Source organism: Denticeps clupeoides, chromosome 7 (assembly GCF_900700375.1).
Source record: "Denticeps clupeoides chromosome 7, fDenClu1.1, whole genome shotgun sequence".
Taxonomy (NCBI): domain Eukaryota; kingdom Metazoa; phylum Chordata; class Actinopteri; order Clupeiformes; family Denticipitidae; genus Denticeps; species Denticeps clupeoides.
In genome coordinates this window covers 4,315,212-4,335,214 of record NC_041713.1, presented here as the reverse complement: position 1 = coordinate 4,335,214, position 20,003 = coordinate 4,315,212, and the positions used below count along the sequence as shown (strand labels likewise).

Sequence of the window (20,003 nt, the reverse complement as noted above, 5' to 3'; positions counted from 1 at the left end):
AGTTGGGACAAGGAGATTTTCACCGCTGTTTTGCATCTCCCCTCCTTACAACACTCAAAAGACGTCTGGGGACAGCGGAGACCGGTTTCTCAAGTTTTGAAACAGCAATGCTCTCCCATTGTCTAATACAGGCCTCTAACTGTTCAATCGTCTTGGGCCTTCTTTGTCGCACCTTCCTCTTCATGATGCCCCAAATGTTCTCTACAGGTGAAAGATCTGGACTGCAGACTGGCCATTTCAGTACCCGGATCCTTCTCCTACGCAGCCATGATGTTGTGATCGATGCAGAATGTGGTCTGGTAATATCTTGTTGAAAAATGCAGGGTCTTCCCTGAAAGAGATGATGTCTGGATGGGAGCATATGTTGTTATAGAACCTGAATATATTTTTCTGCATTGATGGTGCCTTTCCAGACATGCAAGCTGCCCATGCCACACGCATTCATGCAACCCCATACCAGCAGAGACGCAGGCTTCTGAACTGAGCATTGTCATCTGTGGTCCGGATGACATGGCGTCCCAGATTTCCAAAAAGAACTTCGAATCGTGACTCGTCTGACCACAGATCAGTCTTCCATTTTGCCACACTCTAATTTAAATGATCCCTGCCCAGTGAAAACTCCTTAGCTTGTGGATCTTGCTGAGAAATGGCTTCTTCTTTGCACTGTAGAGTTTCAGCTGGCAACGGCGGATGGCACGGTGGATTGTGCTCACTGACAATGGTTTCTGGAAGTATTCCTCAGCCCATTCTGTGATTTCCTTTACAGTAGCATTCCTGGTTGTGGTGCACTGTCGTTTAAGGGCCCGGAGATCACGGGCATCCAGTATGGTTTTACGGCCTTGACCCTTATGCACAGCGATTGCTCCAGATTCTCTGAATCTTCCGATGATGTTATGCACAGTTGATGATGATAGATGCAAAGTCTTAGCAATTTTTCGCTGGGTAACACCTTTCTGATGTTGCTCCACTATCTCTTCTGCACAACATTGGAATTGGTGATCTTCGTTATGCTCAATTAACTTTTTCCAGCCTCTTATTGCTACTTGTCCCAACATTTTTGGGATTTGTTGACGCTGTGAAATTTGGAATCAACATATTAAAATGACACATTTACCTAGATTAAACGCTTGATCTGTCATCTACCTTCTATTACAAATAAAATATTGACATTTGCCATCTCCACATTGCATTCAGTTTTTATTCACAATTTGTTTAGTGTCCCAACTTTTTTGGAATCCGGTTTGTATAAAGCGCCAGCATATTCTTTGAACTGATCACATAACTATCACCATGAAATGCCTCAGGCCTCTCAGAAAAAAAGTTGACTATTGCACATCAAGTCTTAAAGCACTTACATTACTGTCACTCAACGTCCGTGCTCTGGATGTCTTTAATGTCTGACGATTTTAAATTACTAGAATGATTTTTATGAAACTGTATAACGTCCTGATTGGTAGATCTGCACAACTGCACTCGGGTGCCACTGATCCATGTGATAAAGGGATAAATACGTCAAGCTACATAAGCTACAAATACATCTTAACACAGACATCGTCCACGGACGGCTGTTAAAAGTTTGTTCATCTACTTTATAAAGTGAAACAAAGATAGTTCTTCAGACTTTCAAGGTTGGCTGAAGGGAAGAATGATATGATACGATGTGAAACAGTCCCATCATGGTTACCTCCAGTGGTCATGGCTATCAGCGCTCTGGAAGAGACAGAATAATTGTCGCTTGAGCACATTGTTAATAGTTTAATGACTGATTCGATGAGATTAGCAGAGTGGGTTGTGTGCAGCTCTGAATGAAGACCCACGGTTCTTATTCAACACAGTGGTCATGTGTTTCTGTGTCATGTGACGTCTACCTTCGTGCCTTCCAGTGGATTACATACCCTTCCTACATTCGCACTGTCGCTAGCGGATATGGTGGGTGAAGCGGGATGAGTGGGAGATGAAGCTCAAACAAGCCAGAAGAGGCTGGTTTTAACGTCATGACTTTGACCACAGATTAGCCCTTTATTGCAAGATGGATTTTCGGGACTTCTGGTTGAGTTGTGCACTGCGCCGGTTTCAACTTCCGCTGTCGTTGTGTCCGGCCGACTCGATCTTCCTCGCGGCAGGCCCCAGCTCCACCTTGCAGACACGCTGGGCAAACTTTAGCGAGCACAGGGTCTCCCCGACGTTGCGCTCCAGAGCAGATACCTGATTGGGAGACAGGATTGCTTCATTTCAGTCTGTTCAAGGTGCATTTGTCCTTCTGTTTCCCAATCCCAACACACCCTGGTCGTATAGAAACTCGTACCAAGGCCAATCCAGCATCAACAGCTCATCTCACCTGCATCTCTGGACCGTAATAGGAAACCCACCTGCACAACCATGGCGGTCTTGTTTCCCTTGCCAAGGGAGTCCTGTAGCAGATAGGTCAGCTTGGAGTTCCTGAATGGGATGTACGTCTGCCTGCCCCTCAGTGCCTGGATGACGTCCCCGAGGGCCAGCAGGGAGCGATTGATGTTCTGAGCCTCCTTGAGCCGCTCGCCTTCGGCCCCGGACTTCCACACGCGCTCCGACCCCGCCAGGTCCACAAGGTTTAGTTTACCTGTGGCGGTGCAAGACACTGAGTTTTACTGCCCATCAACAGCACTTTTTTTACACTTTCTTTAAATGCCATGTTTGAGAAATTATTATGTCACCTACATACAGTGCTTAACACAATTTTCAGGTCAGCAATGACTCTAATCTCTGTGAACGTTGCTTCTGCACTACCACTCTGTACCACTCTGTACTACCAATGTTCCTATTCAAAGTTGATGTGTTGAATTTATGGAATCCTAAATAAAAAAATATTCAACCTGTGTTGAATTTGTAGATTTTTATATAGGTCTGTAGATATGTACTGTACATGGGTTATATTTTTAAAAATATGTTATAATAATAATGTAGTTTCTGCATTTTGCACTTCATAATCTGTCAGGCTCCATCTACGGGTGCCTCCTTACATGACACTGACTGCTTTATTTAAACATAAAATGTATACGAATTCATTGCAGCTAAAACCAGACACACACCAATCAATGTCATTGGATGACTGACCACATGTCTTTGAGCCGCTGGCGAGGTCCACGCCCAGCACCGTGATGGTGAGCAAGGCATGAGAACGCGAGCTGTGCTGGTTCATCTGTGTGCCAAACGTGATCCTGTTCCGACGAGCTGTGGCAAGAAGCTAGAAGTGGCATTGTGCATAAGTTTGACTCTTGTCTTCCAGAGACTGGTTGGAATACAACTTGAGAAGAGCAAGAGACCAATCGCTTCTTCAACCAACCAGTAGGTCGGGTATAAGCCACTACTCAGCCTTTCGGTTGATACTAAATGTCTAGATTTTAACTTTGGGAACCTAAATTAGACATATATGACAGAAAAATATGAATGAAGAAAGAAATTAAAAGCCTTTTAGTCATTCTAGTCTAAGCAGGAGTTTGAATAACACTTTTTTTTTTAGGGACGTGGATATTTGACTTTTTTGCTTAGGGTGTTTAAAATTGACATCACTGGAGACTCACCTTCTTGATATGCTGAAAGCTCTTGACCTCGATGACCCTCAGACCGGGGACATGGAGATGGCCCGACCCATCAGGGTTCATCTTGATGTCCAGTTTCTCCCCGTCCTTACTGAGAAGGTCTCTGGAGGTTGACATGGTAACAGGACACCATCACATCGACGCTATGTGTATGTATGACCATCCATGTTGTGATATATTAGTGAGAAGGGCAGAGAGAGTGCTACCTCAGAACCTCATTGTAGATCTCCACTGAGCTGACGCTGACCGTGTATGACCACATGTCCTTCCGGTCCTCAATCTCATTAAAAAGGTGCTTCAGCGCTCTCTGGTTGATGCCTGGGTTCTCCACACTTCCCTGTTTGGAAAAAAAGTTATTAACACTCCATGTGTGCAACTTGTGAGGTTAGAATAGCTTGATTTGTTTGATAAAGAGGTGTACGTAATTTGGTTGAATTCAGAAATATTAAACATAAAAAAAAAATGTCTGACATCTCCTTGTTTACCTCCATGGTGTACGTCTTCCCAGAGCCAGTCTGCCCATATGCAAAAATGCAGACGTGATACCCATCAATGCAGGATGTAACCAGAGGCTCAATTTCCTGGAAGACCTGAAAAAAATACCTTAAAATTTCAATATCACTAAAATTCTAAAGTCCTTCAGAATTTTAAATATTTCAACAGTATATGGATTACTATAATATTATAATGTATAAAATATAATAGAATTTGAGTTTAATATGTGAAAATACATGTTGCAAATAATATACAATTGCAGAATCAAAATTCCCATTTTGTCCAGACAGGATTGAAGGGGTTAGTGAAAGTGTTAAGAAATTGAATACCGGATTCTGCATTTGTGCATTGATCAAATGTGAACAACCTACGACGAGCTCTTAAGCCCTTACCTCCTCCTGAGTAGCCTGAGGGTGAAAGACCTTGTCCAGCTCAAACGTGCGGCCTTTCCCCTTGCTGACCACATTCAGGGCCGACTCGTTGTTCAGGTCTGTGGTCACCACCACCGCCAGGCCTTCCTCGTGCTGGTCCTCCTTTAAGACGGGTTTCACCCGACACAGCACCCGGATGTTGCCTGGATCACATGGGTGCGTCCGAATCATTTCAGGATGCATCGTCAGTGGAGGACAAGGAACAGTGTAATTAGTTCCTTAGCACAATCTCGTGATGTTGATCATTACCAAGATGGTCAGATATTGAAGAGTCAACATTCCGATATTCCCATCAGAGCTGTATGATCATACCATGTTGTATAATGTGATAATGCTAGACCCTTCCGAACTGTGTTAAAAAAAGTGTACAACCATAAAATGTGTGAAAATAAGTATACCTTACAGTATTATAGTATCATATTCACTATACAATTAATATTATGAGAGTCAGAAATGTGATTTTAGATTGTGGAACATGATCGGCAAATGGAGATTTTGTCTCTCTGTCACCTTTGAGCTCAACAAGCTGCTCATGGTACTTCCTGCGCAGGGCCACTTCCTTCCTGTATTTCTCCAGGAGGTCTTTATTGGCCTCCGACATCTCACTAATGGCTGACACAATCTAGAACACAAAGGATGCAGAACACAGTGTTTACACCTGGTCCGGACCCAGTCCGGTGGCAGAACCATTCGTGGCCGTCAGCAGGGCCGAAATCCGCTCACCTGCTTTTTGGCCTCTGTGACGGCGGACCCATAGAAGTCGCCGAAGTTGCGGACCTGGCTCCTCAAGCTGGCGTAATCGGCCTTCATCGAGCACAGGGTGGGAGGAAGTGAACTTAGACGCCGCTGCAGGGCTGAAACACAGACACATCAGCTCCCTCAGGATGCACACTTTAATGATGAAGAGCTCGCTGAATGTTGACAACGTGACTAAGAGGCATCGACGTTGCACGCCACTTCGTATTTCATGGCTGGGCTGGACTCAGGTGACAAAGGTATCGAAACACTGCTACTTTGCAGTATTAATTATTACAATTATTAAGCATTCATGACTCAGTTGTCAATTCACAATTCTAAAAAGCATAATTATGCTGCGAAACCACTTACATCAACTGCGCGTAACAGCATTTCAATAATGCCTTGCAGTAAATTAAAGATTGAGTTTTTGACAGTAGTCCACTGCACGTCATGTTTAATATGAACTATTTAAATGCTGTGGCGAACCATTTTAGTAAATTGCCTGACAAACAATCAGTAGAGATCTGTGCAATGTGCCTGTTGATTCTAATCAGGTTCTATTACACGTACATTAAAAAATATATTTTTCCTATGTGTTGTTGTGTACATAGGAAGATGTGAAAAAATGGTTTGTAGCACAAAATGATTTTGAACTTCTGCACATGGATCATTTATTCGTTTCGTCTGTGGTTTGTGAGCGGCAGAGGTTGCCAGGTGTTATTTTCATGAATCCGATTTAATAGTCAAAACAGTGGAGCCTCGTATTACAGACTTCCTGGATGCTAAACTGTAGTGGTGAGTGTTGAGAATGGCTGTGCTGGGATCAGCTGTCTTCAGGTGTGTGTGTGTGTGTGAGTGTGTGTTGCACTCCAGGCTCACTGGTGAACTGGTCCTGCAGGCTCTGCACGTGCTCCTGGGAGCAGCTGGCTGCTGCTTTCACCGCCTCCTCCTTCCTCTCCTCCAAGTGGCCGATCTCCTTCAGTAACTCCTCCCTCAGCATCCCGATCTCCCGCTCATATGCTGCAATCTGCAGACGGCGCACAGCATTTGTTTCAGATCTCTAGATATTGGTTTGCACGTAGTGCTGTTTTTGATAAAAGGTCTTCGTCAACGTACCTTTATGACTCGACTGAAACGAGACACAATGTAAATGCTGGCCATGAAGACATGTCTTTCAAAATCTTTCATAGAATTTACCCATTAAGAAACATATTACAAAAGATTTAAAAGCGTTTTTGTAACAGCTTGTACATTTTCTTGTAACTCCCCTGATCCTTCTGTTCATTCATTGATTCATTCACTTGTGGCACTGTCTGGCTGTGAAGATATTTTGGTTGGACTTTTGTTCTCATATTAAGTCAAATAATTATGAAAGTTATGTTTGTTTTGGATGTACTTCTTGACCTTCCAAAACCTCTAATTTTTCACCTCAACTGTATGTCTCCAATTTACTAATCCTACTGTCAAAATGTATATTATATTAATAATGTAGATTCAGTGGCAAGAAACCCCAGTTTATAGTTTTTAAGGAGACTGAACAGTACTAATGTTAAATATTGGGTGCGGGGTCACTACTGGTACCAAAGGTGCAGAAGGTCACAGCTGGAAGCAGATCCTTCTCCTATAGAGCTCCGCAGTTGTGGAACAGCTTGCCTGTCAGTGTCCGGGACTCAGACACAGTCTCAGTGTTTAAATCCAATCTCAAAACTGTTTTCTGTTTTCTCTGGCTTTTTGTTAAAGTCCTAGACCCTCATTTCACTTCACTTTGACGCAGTGTCAATTATAAAGTCCAGTTTATCACAGAGTCCCCCTGTTAGACACAGACAAAATTAAATTCACCCTAGTTAGGCTGTCCTAGTTAGGGTACCGGGCCACTGTAGCACCAATATACCACTATAACCACATATTTCAGTATCGGTCGTACAGTGTAACCGTCTGCCGCTGCTTTTTTTTTTCTCCAAGACACGGAATCAAGCACCCAGACTACTGGCAGACCCCAGTGATCAGACCAGCAAATAAATCCTGGTTCCTGACAACTGCCATGAAACGAACCAGAGGGTCACCACAGCCACCACCACCGTTACAACTACAGCTTCAGGGATCTTCAAATGGACCAGTAACATCATTATGGACACGTAATCTAGACCATGACACTGGACTACATCCTGGACTCCTCCAACCCTACAACTGTAGGACTTATTATTATATCATCCCCAACCCTGCACTGACACCATTTGCAGGTTCACTCTACCCTGGAAGGGGGTCCCTCACTGTATCACTCCTTCCCAAGGTTTCTTCCTTTCTTTTTTTTATCTCTCCTAGAGTTTTTTTTGTGGAGTTTTTCCTTGTGTGCAGAAGGGTCAAGTCAACTGTAGGGCCTGTCAAAGCCCATTGAGACATACTGTATGTGATTTTGGGATATATAAAAAATAAATGTTGTTGTTGTTGTTCATGAATTCTTATATGAATCATTTTTCAGTTTGTATTGTTCGCTTGTTCGGTAAATGTTGGTAATCTGACAATAACTATCTGACAAATCTATCATGTAATCTTGTTGACAAATAAAAACTAGACTAAATAGGGTTTACAAAAAAACTAGACTAAAATGTCTCTTCATTTTTTTTCATGAGACGTTATTTTCCCTTGTTTAAGAATGCGGTTATTATAGTTTCCCATACAGTCACACAGATGATGCCACTTCAATAATACGCATTAGCAACATTATTAAATTTCAGGATATTTGTGGTGGGTCAGGAGATAGCTGGGAGAAAAAAGCAAAATGATCTTTGGACACACTTTCTTTACATTGAAAAAAAAAAACTGAATGTGTGGTTAAAATTATGAAATGGGGCTGACTAAAAGAAAACGTGTTTTTGTCTGTTCAACTAGGTACTTGTACTGTATTTAAATATAATTTCATTACAAAAAAGAGACTACGACACAATTTTCGTTGACTAAAAATCAGACTAAAATGCTTAGACTAAAATGAGTCTGGACGTGACTAAGACCAATAAAAACTAAAATGACAGCTTGACACAAAGACTGGACTAAAACTAAAATTAAGACAGGCCGCCAAAACAGCTATAAGTTTTGGTTGGCAGCTGTATGGTGAGATAGACCGGCTGGCTGTGAGATGAATCGAGTCCATCGATTACCTTGTGCTGCAGGTTGCAGGTGACCTCATCGGATCGTCTGATTTGCTCTTCTAGCTGCTTGCACCGTGCATTCTGATCCGACAGTTTGTCAGAAAGCCTCTCGTTCTTCTCCCGCGCCTCGGCCAGCTGACGCAAAGTGGAAGGAGACTCCACCTCCACAGTCTGCGTGACATACTGGACAACGGCAAATATTGATTAGTTCACCGAACCAGCAGGCAATCACACTGAAGATATCTGAATTCCAAGGATTCCATGGTAATGATATTGCACATTGTTTAAAAATCCTCATAGGAAATTGACCCGTAATTGGAAGGTTACCAATTCAAATCCTGAACCGGTAGTTTCTTACAGTTGAGACAGCCAATAAAGCCAATTTTGCAATCTGCATTACATGGGGGTCAGTCCATCCTATATTACTTCAGCATCTTTTAACTGGCTCACAAATATATGACCACGTTTTACCTGTTTTATCCATGCTTCATGAAAGTGAAGTGATTGTCATTGTGAAACACTGCAGCACAGCACATGGTGACACAACGAAATGTGTCCTCTGCTTTTAACCATCACCCTTCTGAGCAGTGGGCAGCCATGACAGGCGCCCGGGAGCAGTGTGTGGGGATGGTCCTTTGCTCAGTGCCTTCCGATTACGGGTCTGTTTCCTTACCTACTAAATTACTGTTTATGATTCATTTTAAAATGTTTGTTCGATTTTAAGGCTCTGAATGGTCTTGCCCCTCCCTGCATCTTTGAGCTGTTACAGCCTCCCGGTCTCTCAGGTCAGTTGCTCCTAAAAACTCATCGTAAGCATTGCGGGGATTGCTGCAGCTCCCCAGCTCAGGGAACGATTTGCCCTTGTATGTTAGACAAGGCTTCTTTCCTCTCAGTTTTTAAATGCCTATTGGAAAACCATCAAATTTCTTTGGCTTTCGACTCACTGTAAGATGAGTTTAACTGATTATATGTGATTGTACAATACAGGCCAAAAGTTTGGACACGCCTTCTCATTCAATGTGTTTTCTTTATTTTCATGACCAGATACGTTGGTAGATTCTCACTGAAGGCATCAAACCTATGAATGAACACACGTGGAGTTATGTACTTAACAAAAAAGGTGAAATAACTGAAAACATGTTTTATATTCTAGTTTCTTTGCTCTGATTACTGCTTTGCACGCTCTTGGAATTCTCTCGATGAGCTTCAAGAGGTCGTCACCTGAAATGCTTTTCCAACAGTCTTGAAGGAGTTCCCAGAGGTGTTTAGCAATTGTTGGTCACTTTGCCTTCACTCTGTGGTCCAGCTCAACCCAAACCATCTGGATTGGGTTCAGGTCCGGTGACTGTGGAGGTCAGGTCTCCACTTTTTGTTATGTACATAACTCCACATGTGTTCATTCATAGTTTTGATGACGTAAATGGTCATGAAAATAAAGAAAATTCATTGAATGAGAAGGTGTGTCCAATCTTTTGGCCTGTACTGTATATTGTTTTACTTTATTTTATGAACATGGGTCCATCTTAATTCTCTGTACAGCTCTCTACAACTATGTTAAAGCGCATTATAAATAAAGTTGGTAAGGTATGGTTTCCATAGCCAGTTTCAGCTGAAAAAGCCGATGGACCAAGAAGTACTGACTTCGACTGACAAGTTTGACTGGCTCAACCGGACGTAAAAAGCTAGACTCAGGAGACTGCATGACTAAAACCAGGCCAGACCCAGTATAGCGTCTTGGTCCGGGCTGAGTCTCGGCACACCGGTGCCTCCTCTGGACCTACTTTAATAAGCGGCTCCTTGCTCCTCTCCCTATCCAGCTCCAGCTGGAGCTCCTGCAGCCTCTCCTCACGCCTCCTCAGCTCCTCTCCTCTCCTCCACTCCGTCTGCTCACTCTGCCTCTCCAGGCGAGACAGCTGATCGGCGCGCTGCTGCAGCGAGTTCTCCAGCTGCAGAACCCGGCTCCGCAGGTTCTCGTTCTCCTGAGAAGATGGGAGAACCAACGCTCTTCTTAGCACCAGTACATGATTAGTCAGGCTAAAGTAATTACATAATTCCAATACTAGCATGACCCTGAGAAACTGATCAATACCCTGAACCCAGTCATCTTCAGCTAAAGCTGTTTCATCAACTTGTGCATTGACATTTCATGTCTTTGACCGATAATTTATCCTTTGTGCTCTACTCATCACTGCAAACATGACGTCAAGCATTAGTGGCCTTATTGATGCATGGTGAACAGCATGATGGGAAACCTAGAGACTGGATTGAGTCTCTCTCTCTCCCTCTCTCCTGGATTACATAATGAAACTGAACTCCAAATCATGCCAACTCATTCGATGGTGTAGAAATGCACTCAACTGGCCCCAAATGGAAAGAATGTAGATGTTTTTGCACGGTAAATATGACAAACATGGAAGTTCAACAGGGTCAGATCGTGCAAGATTTGTTGTGTAGTTTAACTACACAGAAAATTGTGGAATGATTGAGGCATATGAATGATTTTCATATGCCCGTGGCAGGTTGGAACGCAGAAGGAGAAGTGAAACAATTAATGGATGGTTTAATTCGACACTATGGATTAGAACTTCAAATCTTGGCCCGAGGTTGTTGGGTTTGGGCTCAGTTTCTATCATTTTAGTCGGGTTGGGTCTGCATGGGTAAACGGTCGTTCAGCAAACACGCACTTTCGGTCTATAGTACCTATCCTTTCCGTATGATTCGCTGCTTGTAAATTTGTTTCAGTAATTGGTGTTTCATATGATGAGATTTTGTTGTATTAAATGTCAATTTTTTAATGAAATTTAATTTTTGCGAGAGAGATGCGGAAATGGATGCTGAGGGGGGTGAAACGGAGAATAGCACATTTCCTTTCCCTTTTTAGTCTAGCACTCGTTGTGCAAAAAGAAAGCCGGGCTATTAAAAAGCTGTACTTGTCGGGTGGAACTGGGTCAGGCTCAGGTCACAAACAAATGTGTTTGTCCCCCATTACTAAGTTGCCCTTGTCACCTTGATGAGGACGGAGCTGGACTGGGACGGGATGACGGACAGCTGCTGCAGGAGGCCCTGCGTGACGCTCAGGCTGTGTTTCAGACTGTCGTTCTCGGCTGACAGGCACAGCACCCGCTTCTCAGAGTCCGTCGCCCCCTGAGGATGAAAACAGGACGGAGTCGCAAGGCCGCATTTCTCAAACGCTGCGGCGCAGACGCATTTATAGAGTGACAAATGTTGTTATGACAATCTAAAAAAAGTATGGGTGTGTGTGTGTGTGTTTTATTGTGAAGATGCTTACTGCTGCAGTTCTCAGCCTGTTCAGCTCCTCCTCCCTCTCCTCAATGCAGCTCTTCAGCTCGTCAATCTGGACCAGAGGGGCAAAAAAGACAGAGGATTTTCTATCGGTGATGTCGAGATTTATCCCCAAAAAAAAAAGAATGTACGCATGAACAGAACGTGGCACCTGCTGCTGAAAGGCCTGGACCTTGGTGTGGCGGTCCAGCTCCCTCTGCTCCAGCTCTGAGTGGAGGAGGCGCAGCTCCCCCCTCAGCTGACTCCTCTCCCCCTGCAGCCCGCTGAGCGACTCCAGCAGCGCGTGCAGGCCGGCCTTCACCCCCGCGCCCGCCACGCCCTCGCCTACAGTGGCGGCACAGTCATGGTCAGCCTCGTCACTTTTCACCTCCGTCAACACCACCCTGCACGATGGTGTTAACAGCAATTCTTCACACCGCATGACATTCATTTGGCCGAAGCACAACATTTTCTGTCTGTAATCTTTTTAACACTGGAACTTGCTGCATGCTGTCATTATGAGCCACCTTCGTTACTGCAGTCTCTTCATTTCTGCTCTAGACGGAAATACTCTTGAAACGAATGCAAGATACATACACTACCAATGGATGCACATACTCTGTGGGAGTTATGGAGAGAGACATGGAGACATTTTCTAGACTCCAATGCAAGAAACATATTTAGTATTTGTTGTATCAGGAGAAAGTGAAGTAAGTTTGATGAATCTGATTTTTCAGACTCGCCTCTTTCTATCTTCCTGGCTGCTTTGTTCACTATTGTCACCATCACCGCTTAATGAGATGCTCATTAACACGAGTGAATGATAAGAAAGTGTTCAGTATAAACCTTCAGGACTGTTGGAATCTTTCTCCGTTGTCCAAGGTGGTGGAGAGAAGCCATGAGTGTGAAATGCTGCCATCACAGCAAATGCCCATGTGTTCCCTTTAAATTTAGACATGAACTATAGGTCTGACATGTTAGAATTAAGAATTTGAAAAATTTAAATAAAAAGCATTTATGGGCTTGCACTCTCTCTTAGAACTCAATTTTACCATTATTAGAGATTTTAAGATCTAACACATACCCCGAGTATGACTATGGAAAATCGAGGAGATGCAGGTTTTCATTGGAATCTGCCAAAATTTCTTCTTCTGTAAACAGTGTTGGTCACAGCAATGTAGGCCAATGAGTGATAGAGAAACACAGCACAGCACACGGTGACACAACAAAATGTGTCCTCTGTATTTAACCATCACCCTTGGTGAGCGTGCTTTGCTCAGTGGCACCTTGGCAGTTCGGGATTCGAACCGGCAACCTTCTGATTATGGGTCCATTTCCTTACTAATCATAATCAGAAAACCTTATTAATCCCAAAGGAATTTGCTTGCGGTGACATGCGGTGACAAAAATGAGGTGACATTAGCAGCTGATCCAGATGATCTGGGTAACAGATTCATCCAGCCATAAAAACCGTGAAATGTATAAGTGGTGCGAGGATGAGTTTCTCTTTAGGTCAATAAGGTTAATGCATATTAATGTACCATCACATCTTGCCGGTCATGATTTAAAAGCATGTAATGTTCCATGCACAGGAGCTGTTAACATTTTCTTCATTTTTTTTTCAGCTGTAAATTTTTCATGGTGCCATGAAGTGCTGTGTCACTCTTGTGGAGTAACCCGTAGCTAAATGAGTTCATGCAGCCGGGTGCATTGCCCCGTCAGAGTGTTTGGAGTTGAGAGTTTGAGAAGGCCAAGCGTGTGTTCACGAGCCGCCGAGCACACGTGATGCGAGGAACTCACTTTTAAATGGGTGAGGAGGGAAATGGTTGCAATCAAATTTTAAATAATGAATGCGTTAAATGTCAAATGTACACTGTTAATGCATCTGCATTTGTGTTTGCTGGTTGCTCAATGCTTGATGATTGTATCTGCCATGCAGGGAGCACGGGAGTGGCAACCATTCAAATTCTCACTAGCAACAACATAGACGCATAATTTGCAATAAACCTGACCGATTGGCTGGGGTTTGCACTCTGTAATTTGCATGCATACATGCACTACTCAGTTTGACGATTAATCATGAATAATCAATTGCCAAATTAACACCTATGTAGTTCTTCGTATATTAGTTGTTTCATTAGTTGTGGTATAGACGAATATAGACGAATAAAGGCTGATGAGGTCAGGAGACTAAATAATTTCCTTCATTCAAACATCATGTAAAACAGAGGCATTGCCAAAGCAAGTAGTTCTCACTCAGGCAAATCAGAAGCACGGACATTCTTCTGCAAGTGATTGAACATTCAAGTGCAGCCTTTTTAGCATTCCGAAAGCTTCCAGAACAGTGTTGCTCTCGTATTCAAGTGCAACTTTTTTAGCATTCCGAAAGCATCCAGAATATTCTCAACAACAAGGGTTTATGACAGTATTGCTATCGTTTCCAAACGCATCCTTTTTAGCATTACAAAAGCTTCCAGAATATCCTTAAAAATAGAGATATTGATGACATTTCTGCCATATTCAAGCACAGCCTTTTTAGCAATCCAAAAGTTTCAAGAACATCCTCAAGAATGAGAATTTATGACAGTATTGCTGTCATGCTCTAGCGCAGCCTGTTTAGCATTCCAAAAGCTTCCAGAACATTCTCAAAAATGAGAGTTTTCGACAGTATTGCTGTCGTATTCAAGCAGAGCTTTTTAGCAGTCTGAAAACTTCCAGAACAATCTCAAGAATGAAAGGTTTGAGTGTATTTGACTGTATTACTGTGGATTTGTGCTTCTACACCCCTGTCCCATAGCATCAGTTCCATCCCTGGCCCATTTTAACAGGGAAGTGCTCTCTGGATATTTATAGGTAGCACGTGCTGGAGAATTTCTGTGGAACCCAAAGGCTCTCACGCTGATGTATTATTCATGCCCGCCAGCCACGGAGTCTCTAGTCGAGAGCCACATGCTCCGTGTCTGACAGCAGGAAGCGGCAAAGCTTGAGAACCCGAAACGGTCTTCTGACATCAGACACCTGACATTGAATATTTCTCTAAATTCTGAAAACGTAATCGATGTGGCATTAGCAAGCCTCCAGAATGGGGTCCCACGTCAGTTTATGTACTTCTAGCCCTTCACCGGGGGACATTTTCTGGTGTAACTGCCCGAGAACAAATGGTTCTGGCTGAAAAGTGCCCCAGATGGTCTTTGCACGTCTGTGCACGTGTGCATGTGGGTTAAAAGGTCGGCCGTGCCACTGATGCCTGTTATTGAAAGGTCAGCTGCCATCTTCAATTCCCGATCGACTGATTAAAAAAACAAGTAACACTTTTGAAGAGCGATAAAGTATGTATTATAAAATTTGAGATAATTTTATGTGAATATTGTATTCGGTAAGTATTGATAGAGCATCACTTTTACCACATTTTGTTACACTACAGCCTTATTCCAAAATGAATTAAATGCATCATCCCCCTCAGAATTCTACACACAACACCCCATAATGACAATGTGAAAAAAGGTTCCTTGAGCTCTTGGTAATTTTTATTAAAAATAAAAATATACAAAATGTATATAAGTATTCGCAGCCTTTGCTCAATACTTTGCTGATACACCTTTGGCGGCAATTACAGCCTCAATTCTTTCTGAATACGATGTCTTTCCTTGGCCAGGTTTGCCCATTCCTCTCTGCAGCACCCCTCAAGCTCCATCAGGTTGGATGGGAAGCATCGGTGTACAGCCATTTTAAGATCTCGCTAGAGATGTTCAATCTGATTCAAGTCTGGGCTCCGGCTGGGCCGCTCAAGGACATTCACTATATATTTGTCCTGAAGCCACTCTTTTGACATCTTGGCTGTGTGCTTAGGGTCGCTGTCCTGCTGAAAGATGAACCGTTGCCCCAGTCCAAGATCTCCAGAGTTGAAGAGCACTCTGGAGCAGGTTTTGATCCAGGGTGTCTCTGTATGTTGCTGCAGTCATCTTTCCCTTGATCCTGACTAGTCTCCCAGTTCCTGCAGCTGAGAAACATCCCCACAGCATGATGCTGCCACCACCATGCTTCACTGTATGGATGGTATTGTCCTGGTGATGAGCAGTGCCTGGTTTCCTCTAAACGTGACGCCTGGCATTCACACCAAAGAGTTCAAATTTTGAATTTTGTCCATCAGGTGCCTTTTACTAAAGAGTAGCTTCTGTCTGGCCACTCTACAATACAGGTCAGATTGGTGCTGCAGAGATGGTTGCCTTCCTAGAAGGTTCTCCTCTGTCCACAGAGGACCTCTGGACCTCTGACAGAGTGACCATAGTGTTCTTGATCAACTCCCTGACTAAGGTTCTTCTCCCCCGATCGCTCAGTGTATGTGGCCGGCCAGCTCTAGGAAGACACCTGGTAATTTTGAACTTCTTCCACTCAAAGATGATGGAGGCCACTGAGGCCATTGGGACCTTCAAAGCAGCAGAACATTTTCTGTAACCTTCCCCAAATTTGTGTGTTCCTTTCCAAATCATGTCCAGTCAACTTTTTTTTCCACAGGTGGACTCGAATGAAGCTGGAGAAACAGCTTAAGGATGATCAGGGGAAACGGGCACCTGACCTCAAGGCTGTCAATATTTACATGTCCTCAAGTAAACTTTTTCACATTGTCATTATGGGGTGTTGTGTGTAGAATTCTGGAAAAAGTGATGCACTGTTATACCTGAGCTCTACACACTGGAAACGCACGGCACCTGCATTCTTTACCCTGACCTTACCATCAGTGGCCAGGGCTGAGGCCTGCTGCTGGGTGATGACGTCCTCCAGGCTGCTGATGACGCTGGCCTTGTCGCGGAGGCGTTGGCGGTAGGTGGCGCGCAGGGCCTTCATGTGCCGGCGGTGCTGGGCGCGGTGGCGGCGCAGCTGCAGGCGGTACTGCTCAGCCTGGTGCTGCAGCTGCTGCAGGTGGGAGTACTGCTCCAGGAAGCTCAGCAGGTGGGACATCACGGCCACCAGGGGCGACTCGCTCGCCTGCAGGAGGTTTACACTCACGCGATGACATCTCGGCTTTCAGTACAACTTTTGATGTTAAAAATATTTGAAACATAGATGTAATTGTGCGACAGATGTACTGATCATTTTAATTTTCTAACCTCACTCTGTAAATAGGTGCACATTTATACCACAAAACATGTGATCACACCTCAGTAGCAGTGAAGGGCCCTACATTCTGGGCATCTGGAGGCGGGCACTTCAGTGCACAAAACAAATAATTTTCAGAAATGTAAATGATCAAATACCACAACATGAATACATATGAGCATGCATGTCAGTGTAGAGGGTGGACGGCAAGTAATTACATTTTAAAAATGATCTTTTTTGTGTGTATGTGCACAGATTATTTAGTTTAATGATATTATTATTATTATTTAGTTTAGTTATTATTATTATTATTATTGGTATTATTTTGATAATAATTATAGTTGGAATATTTTACCTTCTCTCCAACCTCCTGCTGAGTGCTGGAGACCTTTCTCCTCTCTACTTCCTGCTTAAACGTCAGGAAGGCAGCTAAAGGGGTTTTGGCAGGGATTGCCGAGTCTCCTCCATCGTTATCGTCATCTTCGTTATCATCCTCATCATCACTGAGAGAGAGGCTGTCGCTGTCACTGCTGCTGCCTGGAACACAACGAGGTGACAGCTTCACACTGGCTTCAACAGGGCGGGAAAAGCACGACAGGAAATGTGCTTACTGGACTCCTTTCTTCTGGAGCATCCCTTTTCCCCCATCTTGGAGGTGTGGCCAACTCGCCTTCTTCTCCCTGTTTCCATGGAAACATGGCTAGGCTCCTGAGAGAGACGGCAAGGTTGTTAAACGGATATAGGAGAACTGCACATAGCCACCAGCTCAGGGGGTGGACGGACAGACCTGCGCTGTGTTTCCACACGCCCCCTCCAGCGCTGACTCCTCCTCCTTTTTGAAGACGCTGTAGAAGATGTAGACGAGCAGCGAGTAGAAGGCATACATCTCTACTGCAGAAGGAAATCGCACTGAAACACACACACACACACACACACACACATTGATCACTCTGAAGGACACATACAAACACAATACACACAGACATAGATACACCTATTAAACTGAAACATACAGGAAAAGAGCTGAAACACTCACAAAAACACAACACACACAAACACATCGATCACACTGAAATACACAGACAACTGAGACACTCACACACACAAACTCACTGAACACACAAAAACACTCAGAGACAGAACTGAAACACACACACAGATCACACTGAAACAGAGATAGAGCTGAGACACATACACACACACACACAACTAGATACACTCACTCTTGCACTGCAGACACACACGCAAATACATTTTCTCACACATTAACACATACATACATACATACATACATACACAGTTGTAAATAAAAAATGCACATATTTCATAAATATTCTCACACAAAAACACATTATTCACACATATACACTCATATATATAAGTATGTGTATATATATATGTACACACACACACTTATAATCACACTTTAATAATAACACACACATACACACACACTCCTTCTTACATTTACACACACTCAAATGAATGCACACTCATACATAAAAACACACGTACACACACATTCGCTTTGCATATACCCAAAAGCGCACACACACATATACATCAATCTAGTGCATATACTCTCTTGCAAACAAAGGCAACAAAATAAATACATGAATGCATAAATGAATGCATAAATAAAAATAAAATATATCATTGTCTTTGTCTTCTCACCATCGGCTCCTATTCTCCTTTCCTCTCAGTGAAAGGTGACAGTCACCTCTTCTCCACTTCTGCCCTTCTTCCCCTCCTGCATTTTGTCACTCTGGCTCAGATCCTTCTGTCGTCCTCCATCCCTGCATCCTCGCCGTTTGTCCTCCGCACCCCAGGCAGCTGCTGCTGCAATTGCTGCACTGGTCTGCCAGCTCTCTCTCTCTCTCTCTCTCTCTCTCTCTCTCCCCCCCCCCTCCCCCAGCTGCAGCAGCAGTCAGCAAGCTCGCCTCTCTCACCAGTGTCGGCCCCCGACCCAGGGTGACGGGGATTGATGGCACGTCCACCCCCGCCCAGCGTCCCTCGGGGGGTGTGAGTGTGCGCACCTTCCCCCTCGAAACTGAGACAATTGCCCACCTCACAGCAGAGCGTGTTCGGCTGAGAGGGTTAATCTGGTGAGCGGCATTACAACATTGGTGCACCGACATGAAGATGGTATGTTCACGCCAACCTTGTGCCTACCTTGCACCCTTTGGATTTTTCTGTGTCCCCAGGAAGGGTCAGGAAATGGAAGATGGTGAACACACAGCTACTAGACAGGAGAATTGCAAACAGGGTGTTCTTCTGATTGCCCATCCATCCTTTATTTAAAGATAAAGATCATAAAGACTTATAGATCAGGACCTAGAGGAGTCTGTTTAGTACAGAAGTCATGTTGGTCGCCCTCTACGGGTGAAGGTGCAGGCTCACACTGCTTGACTGGCCTAATTTGACATCTTCACAGAGAACCCAGAGCTGTTTCCATTCTGCAGTCTGGGTGCACGACTTGGCTGTTGGGGGATACTCATTTGTGTGAGACACCAACTCATCACACGCTTCAAGAGAGCAACATTTTTTTTTTTTTTTACATTTTCTTAGGCAGTGAAATATTTCCAAAACAAAGCCTAGGGTTACATGTGAGATATTAATACAGATATATGAGGCGTGGTAAACAAAATCAATAATTCAGTTATTTCTGTCTGTATTCATTTCTCTGCTGAGAAAAAACCTTGCTGCTGTGATCACACATGGGCTGTGGTTCTAACATCCTAAATGTAACCTTTACTGCACGGTTTGCTGTCTCCCATTCCCCAAGCATTCCCCAATCATTCACATGGTTGAACATGGAAATTAAATATCAAATGGGATACGAGGCAAAATGGAAATGATTAAAATAATAAATGAACATTTCCAAATGTAAATAAAATAGGTAGGTGGTAGGTTCAAATCTCACTTACTACCGTTGTGTCCCTGAGCAAGTCACTTAACCCTGAGTTGCTCCAGGGGGGACCGTCCCTGTAATTACTGATTGTAAGTCACTCTGGATAAGGCCGTCTGGTAAATGTAAAAATGTAAAATATTATTTACTTGCTTGTCAGATGACTGTAATGCGCATTTTCTTCCAGCAGGTGGCACCACATGGTTTTCTGTAAAGTAAAAAGACGATGATGATGGGGTGGTAAGAAATAAAATGTATTGTATTTTTTCTATAGACATGTCTGTGAGGTTATACAGATATATGGAGTGGTGCAACATTTATTTTTTTA

General features: G+C 43.6%; 1 protein-coding gene across 3 annotated transcripts; it reads right to left on the bottom strand.

The window, feature by feature from the left end:
- Positions 1-1,195: 1,195 nt before the first annotated feature.
- Positions 1,196-18,668, bottom strand: LOC114793474 (kinesin-like protein KIFC3). Of its 3 annotated transcripts, none has more exons than XM_028985268.1 (20): positions 18,488-18,668; positions 17,555-17,676; positions 17,379-17,475; positions 17,123-17,304; positions 16,404-16,656; positions 11,843-12,015; positions 11,678-11,743; positions 11,395-11,532; positions 10,170-10,367; positions 8,398-8,571; positions 6,122-6,269; positions 5,228-5,358; positions 5,015-5,126; positions 4,466-4,647; positions 4,064-4,168; positions 3,785-3,915; positions 3,561-3,681; positions 3,094-3,223; positions 2,370-2,599; positions 1,196-2,205 (listed from the first exon to the last, which is right to left on the bottom strand). In XM_028985268.1, the coding sequence occupies exons 2-20, from the start codon at positions 17,651-17,653 to the stop codon at positions 2,074-2,076; spliced, it is 2,802 nt and encodes a 933-aa protein (XP_028841101.1). In that variant the 5' UTR covers positions 17,654-17,676; positions 18,488-18,668; the 3' UTR covers positions 1,196-2,073. The 3 variants fall into 3 exon arrangements, with proteins under 3 accessions (XP_028841101.1, XP_028841100.1, XP_028841102.1); XM_028985267.1 differs by having other exon boundaries at positions 18,442-18,667; XM_028985269.1 differs by lacking the exon at positions 18,488-18,668 and having other exon boundaries at positions 17,379-17,447; positions 17,555-17,669.
- Positions 18,669-20,003: the final 1,335 nt, after the last annotated feature.

Excerpts from the sequence above, each read along its gene's own strand:
- LOC114793474 (XM_028985268.1), bottom strand. The coding sequence starts at position 17,653 with ATGTATGCCTTCTACTCGCTGCTCGTCTACATCTTCTACAGCGTCTTC. Across the intron at positions 10,368-11,394 it reads CCAGCTCCGTCCTCATCAAG|GAGAACGAGAACCTGCGGAG; the intron begins GTGACAAGGGCA and ends CCATCTTCTCAG. Across the intron at positions 8,572-10,169 it reads GCAAGGAGCCGCTTATTAAA|TATGTCACGCAGACTGTGGA; the intron begins GTAGGTCCAGAG and ends GCCGTTGTCCAG.